General features: G+C 39.2%; 1 protein-coding gene across 5 annotated transcripts in view; it reads left to right on the top strand.

Annotated features, from left to right (window-relative positions):
• ZNF582 (zinc finger protein 582) overlaps positions 1–12,919 on the top strand; it is a 37,182-nt gene that overhangs the window by 8,386 nt on the left and 15,877 nt on the right. The window contains exon 5 of one of the 5 annotated variants that reach the window (XM_082368128.1): positions 3,433–5,875. The exons of 3 other annotated variants lie outside the window; for them this stretch is intronic. In XM_082368128.1, the coding sequence (XP_082224254.1) occupies positions 3,433–4,754 (1,322 nt within the window). In that variant the 3' untranslated portion in view covers positions 4,755–5,875. Of the gene's footprint in view, positions 1–3,432; positions 5,876–9,886; positions 10,123–12,919 lie in introns of those variants that run through there. One more of the 5 variants, XM_082368131.1, reaches the window with a different exon arrangement.

The raw sequence follows: 12,919 nt of genomic DNA on the forward strand, positions 1-12,919 counted from the left end.
ACATACCCCAGAAGAAAACCCATACCCATTAAGCAGTCATTCCTCATTCCCCCTTCCCCCCAGTGCTTGGCAACCACTAATCTGCTTTCTGTCTCTATGGATTTGCTTATTGTGGATATTTTGCATAAATCATACAATATGTGGCCTTTTGTGTCTGGTTTCTTTCACTTGGCTTGATGTCCTTAAGGTTCACCCATAATGTAGCATGTGACAGGATTTCCTTCCATTTTAAGGCTGTATGTATATGCCACAATTTTTTAATCCATTCATCTGTCAATGGACATTTGGGTTGCTTCTACCTCTTGGCTATTGTGAATAAAGTTGCAGTGAACATGGGTGTGCAGGTATCTCTTTCAGATTCTGCTTTCAATTCTTTTGGATATATACCCAAAAGTAGAATTTCTGGATCATATGGTAATTCTGTTTTTAACTTTTTTTAAGAGCCACTATACTATTTTCCATAGTGATGGCACCATTTTCCATTCCCACCAACAGTGCACAAGTGCTCCAGTTTCTCCACACCCTATCAACACTTTTTTTTTTTTTAATAATGGCCATCCTAATGGCTGTGAGGCAGTATCTCATTATAGTTTTGATTTGCATTTCTCAAATGATTAGTGATGTTAAGCATCTTTTCATACGCCTGTTGGCCATCTATATGTCTTCTTTGGAGAAATGTCTACTCAAGTCCTTTGCCCATTTTAAAATCAGGTTATTTGGGTTTTTTGTTGAGTTTTAGGAGTTCTTTATATTGTCTATTAACCTCTTACCAGTGATATGGTTTGCAGATATTTTCTCCCATTCTGTAGGTTGCCTTTTCACTGTTTTTTTCCTTTGATGCACAGAAGTTTTTAAGTTTGATATAGTCCCATTTGTCTATTTTTGCTTTTGGTGCCTGTGCTTTTGGTACCATATCCAAGAAACCATTGCCAGATACAGTGTCATGAAGCTTTTCCCCTATGTTTTCTTCTAGTTTATAGTTTTAGGTCTTTAATCCATTTTGAGTTATTTTTTAAAATGTGGTATAAAGTAAGGGTCCTGCTTCTTTCTTTTGCATGTGGATATCCAATTTCCTCAGCCCCATTTGTTGAAGAGCCTGTCCTTTCCTCATTGTGTGGTCTTGGCATCCTTGTTGAAGGTCATTTGACAATATGTATATGGGTTTACTTCTGCGCTCTCTGTTCTGTTCCACTGGTCTTTATGTTTTCTTTTATGCCAGTACCACACTGTTTTGATTACTGTAGCTCTTTATATGCTTTGAAATAAGGAAGTGAGAGAGGCCTCCACCTTTGTTCTTCCTTTTCAAGATTGTTTTGGCCATTTGGGATCCTTTGAGTTTCCATATGAGGAAACCAAAACATTTTAATGCTAAGACTATACATAAGATTTTTAGACATTATTTCATTGGTTGTTAAAAACAGTAACTACTAATGCTAAATAATCAACTTCTAAAAACTGCACCAGATCCTATCAGGAAAATATAAAAATAATACAGAGGACCTCATTATTATTGTTGCTATTTTGCAACTTTACAAGCAGTAGAACAGAAGCCAGAAATTAGAAAATTAGTACTATCTTTGTATAGTTATAGCACAATATATGATTAGAGATGGCTTAATTCAGATGAGTGCAAAGTGCTCATGGAATAAACACTGTACTCTGACTGCCATAAATCAGCAAAACTCAACTGTGTCTGCTGTCTGTGACAGAAAATATGGCAGTTTGGAGAGAGGAGTGCTTTTAATGGCATGTCCTTAGAGGCAGCAGTTTTTTTCACATTGCCAAAAAGACCAAGTAATGTGTTATCACTTTAATTCCTAAAACCAGATTTCCATTAGGGCATAGTTACATTCCCAAACTAATTTTCTTCTCTCCACCAGGCTGGCTTTAATATTCCATGGTCCACTGCAATCTTTTGGTCCCTTCTTTATAGGATGGCAGCCAGATGTTGCTAACCATTGAGTAGATGGACCACCAGTTCATAGGTGGCCATTATAATGGATGTGTTTGGCATCTGTCTTAGCACAGTTGTTAGAGCACAGTAAAGAGACCCGTAAAGAGAGCTTCCCTCTTCAACAACCAAACATGGTGTCTGAAAAAATACCTCTACTTTTGCTCTTTTCACACAATACCTCTACTTTTTGCTCTTTTCATTCTTTTTGTTCTTACAACTTCACGTGGTGCAAATTTCTGAGGTGACAGCAGCATCATTCCCAGAAAATTGATACTTCTTTCGCAGACTTTTCATCATCTTGCATTGTCAAAGTAATCTTTTATTCCAGTAGTTTTTGCTTAATAATTTCACAAGAAAACCAGTAGTGGTCTCTGATATGCTACCACAGGAAGCAGACGTGCCCCTATAAAGTCCCCTTTGGCCTTCTGTCTATAACTTATGAACACATTCAAAAGCACCCATTCACTTTTGCCCATAGTTCCTTGCATGAAGCTGCAACCAATTCTTTGTTAACTAAATGGGACTGATTTCTGTGATTGCAGTAAAACGGGCCACTGTATGGAAATCATGTACCAGGTAGAATCAAGATCAAATACACCATTCAGCCTTTCCTTGCAGTTTGAATAACCAGCAAAGAATATTGCTCTGGAAGAGGCCACCCCCATTAAATTTGGGCCTAATCTTCTAAACAAGGAACAAGGCCCTCCTTTTTCCAAGGTCACTTTTAGGCAGTGGAAAAGTCCAGGAGAGACTGGTCCAGCTGACATTAGCTCTAGCCACGGTGTTCAACTAAACTTCAGAGACAGAAAGCATCACAGCAGAAGACCACAGCTGTGTTATTACACCTTCCAGTGGACATGTGAAAATAGCCCTCCTATACCACCACATCCCCTGTCAAGCAGATGCACCATCATGTTCCTCTGGCCAGAGAAGTATCCAGTCACCCCTCTCCATCATTTTTAAAAGTCTACTTTATTGAGGTATAATTTATATTAAATTAAATGCATGCATCTTAAGTACAATATTTTAGTGGCTACTAACAAATGTATACACTTACATGACCACCACCACAGAAAAAACAGAGAACATATTTATCACCCTGAAAAGTTCCCTTATGCTCTTTCCCACAAAATTACTCATACCCCCCAGCCCCTGGCAACAAATGATTTGCTTTCTGTTACTCATATGTGTCTTTTCTAGGGTTTCATAGAAATATTCATTTTTTAAAACCATGGTTCAGTGGTGATTCTGATCCACACTAACATTTTAGAACTACTCTTAAAATCTCTCTGATTACCTCATTCATCTCAATTTATGGTATTTCCTCTTTCTCTGTTCTACTCCATTTTCTAATTTCTTAGTCACATTCAAGAGCTTACAGATATTATCCTGAGTCTGAACTTCCCAGTTTTTACTATAGAAGTTACTTTTTCTGGAAAAGGAAAAAACAAATACATACTTGTTTTGTTCTTTTTCAGTACTGGAGTCCAGGTATGATACTAAGGTATTATCTCCAAAGCAGCACAGTTATGAAGTACAATCACCCCGGTGGCAGATAATGGAAAGCCTTACAAGTTATGGTTTTGAGTGCTCAAGTTTCCAAGATGATTGGGAATGCAGAAGTCAGTTTGACAGGCAAGAGGGAAATCCAGATGGACATTTGAGTCAAATGATAATCGATAATGAAGAAATGTCCACTTTTGACCAGCAAGCATCTCTTACTTTTTATCAGAAAATTCATTTTGGAGAAAAACCCTATGGATATAATGAATGTAGAAAAGACTTCTGGCAAGAGGACTTCCTTATTAATCATCAAGGGATTCATACTAATGAGAAACCCTACAAATGTAAGGAATGTGGGAAGGCCTTTAAATATGGCTCACGACTAATTCAACACGAGAATATTCATTCTGGCAAGAAACCGTATGAATGTAAGGAATGTGGAAAGGCCTTCAATTCTGGTTCAAATTTCATACAACATCAGCGAGTTCATACTGGTGAGAAACCTTATGAATGTAAGGATTGTGCAAAGGCCTTTAGTCGAAGCTCACAGTTGATTGAACATCAACGAATTCATACTGGTGAGAAACCCTATCAGTGTAAGGAATGTGGCAAGGCCTTCAATCGGATCTCACATCTTAAAGTACATTATAGAATTCATACTGGTGAAAAACCCTATGCATGCAAGGAATGTGGGAAGACCTTTAGTCATCGTTCTCAGTTGATTCAACATCACACTATTCACACTGGCAAGAAACTCTATGAATGTAAAGAATGTGGGAAGGCCTTTAATCAAGGCTCAACTCTTATTCGACATCAGAGAATTCACACTGGTGAAAAACCCTATGAATGTAAGGCATGTGGGAAGGCCTTTAGGGTGAACTCACAACTTAAGCAACATCAGAGAATTCACACAGGAGAGAAACCCTACCAATGTAAGGTATGTGGTAGGGCTTTCAAACGGGTCTCACATCTTACTGTACATTATAGAATTCATACGGGGGAGAAACCATATGAATGTAAGGAATGTGGGAAAGCCTTCAGCCATTGCTCACAACTGATTCAACATCAGGTAATTCATACTGAGGAAAAGCCCTATGAATATAAGGAATGTGGGAGGACTTTAAATCATGACTCAACTACCGTTCAACATCAGAGAATACATAATAGAGAAACACAAGTGAATTTAATAAATGTAGAAAAACCTTCCATCAGCACTTATCCCTTATTAATCATCAGAGAATTTATGTTAGCAAGCAACCATATGAATGGAAATAATGGGAAGAGTCCATTAGCTTAGGCTAATCACAACTTACTCTTTATATCTTGGAGAAAGACTTGAAGAATGTAATGCAAGTGAGAATTCCTTTATTCAGAGTTGTCTTTTATCCTGAGTAATAAAATTCATATTGAAGAAAAATTATATGGATGCAAATTTTTTAGACCATGATTGTCAAAGACGAAAAGGTTGGAAAAAATTTTGTCTCTAACACACACCAGAATCACATTTTCTCACCACAGTGTAATAATTTTAACAATAGCCAAGTGTGAATTTTATTGGAAATTAAAAAGAAAAAAAAAAAACCAGCCAAATTACTCTTGGGTTAACAAGAAACTAAGTCATGCAGTTACCATCAGTAATGAACAGAATGACAATGAGAGTTTTTACATGTCAAGAAATGTGTGATGTGGCTGAAGTTACTCAGAGGAACTTTTACGGCCTTTAAGTATACGCAAAACATGAAAACCTGAAAGACAGTACTCAAATATACTAAATGTACCATTTAAGAAGCCAGAAAAGAGAATACCAAACACCCTGATGATGAATAAATTAACAGAAAACAAAAACAGAAAATGATGAAATAGGAAGTGGTTATCCTACAATAATCTCATTTTTTATTTCTCTCTGATCCAAGAGTAAACTAAATTTAGGAGACTGTTTCTTAGTTTCCAGGTTGTTTTAGATTATCTTTTATAACTTATCACAGACAGAAGGGGTTGGTTGCCTACCTAGCAGCCGTACCCAATTCCCATTCCTATTGGCAGCATCTGTGTCTTGTCTTAGAAGCTGCAGATGTCACATGCTAATTTTCAGCCCGCTCTGCAGCTCAAGATGGCCCAGATGTTCCAGTGTATGGCCAGTATGTTCTAGGGATCTACAGGGCCTTCTGGGAAAGATCTTCCTCATTCAGAAGAGACAGATACATTAGGAAGACTCCCTCCTCTTTCATTTCTTGCTTTTAAACATTTTCCTCTGAGAACTTGATGCCTGGAGCTGCTGCAGCCATCTTGGAACCAAGAGCAGAAAAGAGAGGACCTCAAAGAAGCTGACCCAGCACCCTAACACTGAGCTGTGAGGCCAATTTGGAACTGTCTCTTAGATGCCTTGTTATCTAAGAAAAATAAACCTTTATTGCTGAAGTTACTTTTAGTTGGATATTTTGTAAACTTGCAGCTGAAAGCATCCTAAATGATGTAACTTCAAATTTTATTTTATTATGATTGGTAAATGTGGCCTGAAAGTATCGACTTTTTTGTATTTAACATTTTTCTTTGTGGCTAAGTACAGGATTGATTTTTGTATATGTTCCATAACATTGAAAAATAATGTATATTCTTTTTTGGATACAAGGTTCTATTTAAGCCAGTAGATTATAATGATAAAATTCTCCACATTCTTACATAATTTGGTATACTGGATCAGAATTTCCTAAAATTGAATTTTTTAACCACAATCTTGAATATCCAGAGATTTTTTACTTTATGTTGTTGGACCTATAAAGACATATAACTTAACCCCTATTTAAGAATCATACTTTTATCACGTAACAATATCCTACTCTGCTAAGTGTAGGGGTCAACAAACCAAATCTGGCCTGCTGCCTGTTTTATAAATAAAGTTTTATTGGAACACAGTCATGTTCATTTATTTACATATTGTCTACAACAGTAGAGCTGAGTGGTTGCAACAAGGACTATGGCCACAATGCCTATTTATTTCCTATCTGGCCCTCTAGATAAGAAGTTTGCCAACCTTGGCCTAGTATAATCCTTTTGGTATTTTATTTCCATACTGTGTAACACTAATAATAATGATTTATCCTTGTTTACTTGGTATGTTTTTGCCCATCCATTTATTTTCAACCCCTGTCATTTTAGTTATTTCTTATAAAAAAACATACAGCTAATTTTGTAATAACTCAAAATACAAATTTCTTTTTCTGTAGGGAAATTCACATTTTTATTTAGTGTAATAACTCCACCTTATTCCTTTCATTTTACTTGGTACTATTTATGTTTTCTTGGTCTTTTCCTTATGTTCCTTTTCTCTTGCTAAATTGGAACTTCCCACTGTGCTTAGGGTAGTGGTTATCTCCCCATTCTTAATCATTATTGGGCAGAATGAGAGCACTGTTATACTTTCTAACCCATCATTAGTTTTCTTTGCTACTCTCCTCTGAGAAGAGACCATCCTTGCTTTCTCTTTCCCTTCCTTCACAGCCTGTTCTTTAACATTTCCTCCATTTTACTAACCTAATGAAAACTCATAGTCCAAAGCTTTTAGTTTTACTCTTATTTACAGTAAGTCCCCTACATACGAACGAGTTCCGTTCCGAGAGCATGTTCGTAAGCCCAATTTGTTCGTAAGTCCAACAAAGTTAGCCTAGGTACCCAACTAACACAATCGGCTATATAGTACTGTACTGTAATAGGTTTATAATACTTTTCACACAAATAATACATAAAAAACAAACACAAAAATAAAAGTTTTAATCTTCCAGTACCTTGAAAAGTGTTGTAGTACAGTACAACAGCTGGCGCTTCTTACCAGTTTCATCACCGCTGCTTTTATGCTTGCTTCCAGACATCCTGGGCTTAAAATAAAGATACTGTACTACTGTACTCTACACAGTACTGCATAGTAAAGTACACAAAAGCACAACCACTTGGAGAGGATGCATACACATGACAATGTACGCCAGACACATGAAACTAACTTACGTGATTGGATATGCAAATGCATGTTTGCATCTTTGCAAGTTTGCAACTTGAAGGTTCGTATGTAGGGGACTTACTGTATTTGATGCTTATATTACTTACTGTCAGACCCTTTCATGATTTCCATTTAAACTTAAATATAGTATTCAGAGTAACATTCATTGCTGGCCACTGTTTTTTTTACTGTTTTCCCCTGTCTTGAGGTAACATTTATTTCAAATGCAATTTGGTTAGACTATTTTATTGAGTATTTATATTTATCTCAATAAATGTTATATAGTTGGTATTCTCCGAATCCTTATATGTCCAAAAGAGTTTCTTGGACCTTCACAAATTATATTTTTGGTTAGTCGAATGTTCTTGGATTATAGTTTTTTTCTCAGTAATGCAGAGATGTCACTTCACTGAATTCTGGCTTCTGATCTTCTAGAAGAGGAACCCAGTGCTAGTCTGTTTCTTTTAGCTTATGGGGATGTATTCATTTCCTGTTGCTGCTGTAACAAATTATCAAAACTTAGCAGCTTAAAACAACACACATTTATTATCTGGAGGTCAGAGTCTGAAACAGGTCTCAGTGGACCAAAATCAATGTCTTGACAGGGCTGTGTTCTCTTCTAGAGGCTTTATGGGAGAATCTATTTCCTAGCCTTTTCAGCTTCTGGAGGCTACCCACCTTCCTTGGTGTGGCCCCTTTCCATCTTCATAGCCAGCAGTAGCCAGCTGAGTCTTTCACACATTGCATCATTCTGACACTGACTCTTCTGCCTCCTTCTTTCACCTTTAAGGACCCTTGTGATTATATTGGGCTCATCTGGACAACCCAGGATAATCTTGTCCTAAGGTCAGCTGATTAACAACCTTAATTCTATTTGCTACTTAATTCCCTCTTGCCATGTAAAAACATACCCACAGGTTCCTGGGATTAGGATGTAGACATCTTTGGAGGGCCATAATTCTGCCTACCACAGTAACTGCTTCCATCCCAGCATTTGGCAAGAGTTTCTTTCTATCCTTAGAATTCAGGAACTTAGCAGGATATGTTTAAATATCTCATGTCTTTTTTTTTAGCCCAAGATAATTTTCTTCTAAATACTGTTTAGTACTTCTCAATTGTTCTCTTTTATTTCTGCTTAAAAATCTTTAATATTTTGAATAAGCAGTATATCCTCATGATTCAAAAACTTGAAGATGTAAAAGGGATGCAGTAACAACTAAAGTGTGAGAGTCAACCTCTTTATGCTAACTTACCACTTTTAATATCAGTAATAGTAATTCCTCAAAATAACCTTGCAGTCAGATTTTCTTTGTAGGAGAAAAAATAAGACAGATGTAGAAAAGTGACTTGCTGAAAACCACAAACTACAAGTGACTTGTAGAATGTGAGTGGTTGAGTTGGTATTTACAGTCAGATCTCTGTGACTCTAAAATTTCCTTCCATGAAATACAAGGCCTACAGGGAAATGTTCCTCTATTTATTCCAACCCCATATGGGTGGAATCAAGGTGGTAAACTCCTTAGAGAAAGCAATATCAGAGATAGCAGACATTTGCTTCATGACATCACAGAAGCCATGAGGCCAGATGAAAACAAAACTATATTAAGGGATAGAAACTGAGTTCTGGGTCTGGCTCAGGGAGAAACTGCTGCCTTGGGCAAGCTTCGAGATCTTCTGAGGGAAAGCGTCCTTCCTCAGAGAGTGGGCAGACCAGGCCATGTATATTCTAGATGAGCGCTTCAGGATGGGTAACGCTAATTCTGCAGTCCAAGGCTTCCTGAATTTCTGCAGGTACATTCCAATCAGCAAAAGGAAATGACTAACTGTGGTGTTTGGGGCAGAGCCAAAACAGGCCGTACCATACTATTGATAAGAAATTGTTTTGAAACCCATCTTCATGTTTTAACATTTTAGGCTGCTTTTGAATTTTTCTCTATAATAATTTTGAGTTTATTTAATGTAAAAGTCATGTTTTTATCATGTTTTATGTTTGTGCTTTGCTGCAGAACTTCAGGGTAATAAGAAATTTGGAGTTATTACTCTAGTTGTAAATGGGGAAAGCAAACCTGTAAGTAGTTATCACAATCCCACAGGCAACCGAACAGAAACCCACATTCATGTTATTATCTTAAACCTACACAGTTTCTGAACAACTCCGGTCACACTGATAGACTGAAGGAAGGTTGAGAGTCACACCAACTTTTCACACATAACCAAGGCCACACATTCTAAGACCTGCGGTCACACAGAAAGACACGTCACATACAAAGCCCTCCTCGCACGGTCACGCTCCGCCACGGTCGCAGAATCCCATCCGCCACCGACACAGAGGCAGGTGTATCCACTCACCTGCCTCTCCCCACCCTCAGTCACTGGCACCGTCTTGGACCAGACCGTCTCACGTCACAGACCCACAGCCTCCCCTCTGTCACACACAGGCTGCCCCACAGCTCATACCCGGAGCAGTACGCAGGACAGGTCATGGCCCACAGGCAGAACTCACGGAGGAAGATTCGGTTCTGGGCGGTCAGACGGGGCCAAGGTTGAGGAGATGTAAGACCGGGCTCCAGCTTGACCAGGGCGACACGCCGAACTGCACTCCCAAAAGCCAACTGCAGCCGGGGCCCAATCACGGTCCGGGTTTGTCTTCCCAGCATTCTTCGGGCGACCGGCCCTCCGGCTCTGGACTACATTTCCCAGGAGGCACTGCGGTGGGGGGCCGCTCTCGGATGCCTCCGTGTTCTCCAGCTGAGGAGCCCAAGCTCCCTGGAGTTTAGAAGCGGGTTCGTCTGCGGCGCCTTCGCGCCTTTTGCTTCCGGGCGATTGTTTCCGCGTTAGAGCGGGTCGACGTTCCGCTCCGCCCGGGGCCGGGGCCGAGCTCTTTATAGGTGGCAGGGAAGGTACTTAGGGGGTTCGGGGGTGGTTATGGGATGACCAAGTTCTGGCTATCCTGCTTCTGGACTACGTTTCTCAGAGACCATGGCGGCAGGGAATGTGTCCAGCCACAAATGGATCCCAGCGTCTTTTCCTTCTTAAAGATTCTTAATCTGGGATTTGTAGACCCCACAAACCACCTAAGGTTTGGGGCAGTTTTGCCTTTTTTTTTTTTTTCTCTCTTAGGAAGAGGACTATAGTTGTATGGATTCCCAAAGTTATCTGAGCCTTCCCCAGTATATTGTCAAAAAATACCAGAGCCGGACAGAATCGAAAGCTTCTCAAGGCAAACTTTATTCAGGAATTATTGCCGTAGGGTGAGAGACCTTTGTCCATAACTGGGCTCCATTCCAAATACAAGAACAAGTGGGGATTTATAGTGAAGGGGGGCGGTGTCACTGGATATACGGTTACTAAAACGAACCATCAAGGGTAAGAGGGAGAATCTGGCTAAAAAGACTTGATAGGATTCTTGCTGAGGGCTGGCGAAGAGTGATGAGATGTTAAGGATGGGGGGCGGGTGGTGGTGTTCTTGATAAACTGACCTAGGGGAATTCTTCCTAAAACTGGACTAAAGGACAGAGCCCAAGACTGGGGCCTAGAGGAGCCTGACTAGAGTTAGTTCAGGAAGAGAGAGTGTGTGTGTTTAGAGAAAGATAGAGACTGACTGATATCCATTGATAAATAGATCTGATACATGTCGATATAGATATCTATATATACATATGGTCCCCAACTTACGATGGTTCAGTTTAGGATTCTTTCACTTAGCAATGGCGTGAAAGCGATATGCATTCAGTAGAAACTCTACTTTGAATTTTTAATTTTGACCCTTTCCTGGTCTAGTGCTATGCTCTATGATGCTCTCATGATGCTGGGCAGCAGCAAGTTGCAGCTCCCAGGCAGCCAGGAGGTTCTGAGGGTAAACAACGGATACACTTACAACCAGTCTATTTTTCACTTTCAGTACAGTGGTCAATAAGTTACCTGAGATGTTCAACCCTTTATTATAAAATAGGCTTTGTGTTAGACGATTTTGCCCAACTGTAGGCTCATATATAAGTGGTCTGAGCACGTTTAAGGTAGGCGAGGCTAAGCTATGATGTTCAGTAGGTTAGGTGTATTAATTGCATTTTCGATGTAGAATATTTTCAACTTACCATGGGGTTATCAGGCCATAACCCCATAGTAAACTGAGGAAGAAAGATCTGTAGGTATAGATGTGTGTGTATATATACATACAGATTTATATATACACATATATATATTTGCTAATCACTATGTAGCAAGCACTATAATATAGTAAGCACATAATTCAGTCCTCACAGCAACACTTTGAGGTACATAATGTCACCTATCCCGTTTAAAGATTAGAGAACTGAGGCATGGAGAAGTTAAGGATACTGGTGCAGCTGCCCTTCCAACCCCAGCAGTCTCACCCTGTTTAGACTCAATATATGTATACCACCTCTCAGAAACTTGGAACCACTGGTCTAGAAGCAGATTCTGGGAAAGACCTTAAGGTCTTATCTAAAAGGAGTGCCCTACAATCAAGAATGACTGGGCAAGTCATAGACTTACACGTGAATCGCATGTCCATTCATGTGGTGGATTACTCTACAGTTAATAAAAATTATGTTTGAAGAATTTTTCAGAACAAGGGAAAATGTCTGTGGTAATGTTAAACATTCACAATGATGTATGTGTTCTCAAAAAAATAATTGTATTTAAATTGCATTGTCAGAAATAAATTTGCAGATTACATTCAAATACTTTTTTAAATGAGTAAATCCATGGGTGTTTGTTAGGTGATTTATTTAACTAGTATTGGACTCAATACATTAAGGCTATCTGAGAAAAATTTTTTATAGTGCTCTCTTTCCCTTTCTGAGGTAAATTTGCCCCTCCTCTCAGGGTCATGTGGTCACTCAGCTCTCAAAGTCTAAAAATGTTAGTTTTTCTTATCAGGATAGCCACAAAGATGTGGCCATCAACTCCACTTGAGTAGAGTCTGTGTGGGTGGCTAATTCCCTCCCTCTCCTCCCACACATAGCCACTCAAAGGGATGTGTACAAACTGGAGAACGACAGGAGTCTCAGCTGTTGGTTAAGACCGTCCTCTCATAATTCACTATCACCTGAGCATCATGATTCCTCCCTCTTGACCCTCCAGGGAAGTGCTAAAGTGTTTGACTGCATTTTGGAAGCAACAGTTTGAGATTTGTAAAGCTGGAAATAGGTCTGAGTTACTTCTGAAACTTCACCTTCCTGATTTTTCAAGCCATTCTCTTTACTTTGCTGTATCCATGTCCCCTCAAGGGACTGGGCATTTGGATAGCAATAGCATGACCAGGTCCGACTCATTTTCTTATGTTGAAAGTTTAGCAATTCTAAGCCAAGTGTGATCGATCGTTGGAACAAGGGAATAGCTGTTGGTGGTGAAGAGACAGCGGCCTAGTAGCTGAGTGAAGAAGGGGTAAGCCATTGTAGGGGGAGAAAAAAAAAAAAAAAACTCACCTGTTTGGCTTTCAGAGGTTT

The sequence above is a fragment of the Balaenoptera borealis genome (genome assembly GCF_965194805.1).
Source record: "Balaenoptera borealis genome assembly, chromosome: 19".
NCBI lineage: Eukaryota > Metazoa > Chordata > Mammalia > Artiodactyla > Balaenopteridae > Balaenoptera > Balaenoptera borealis.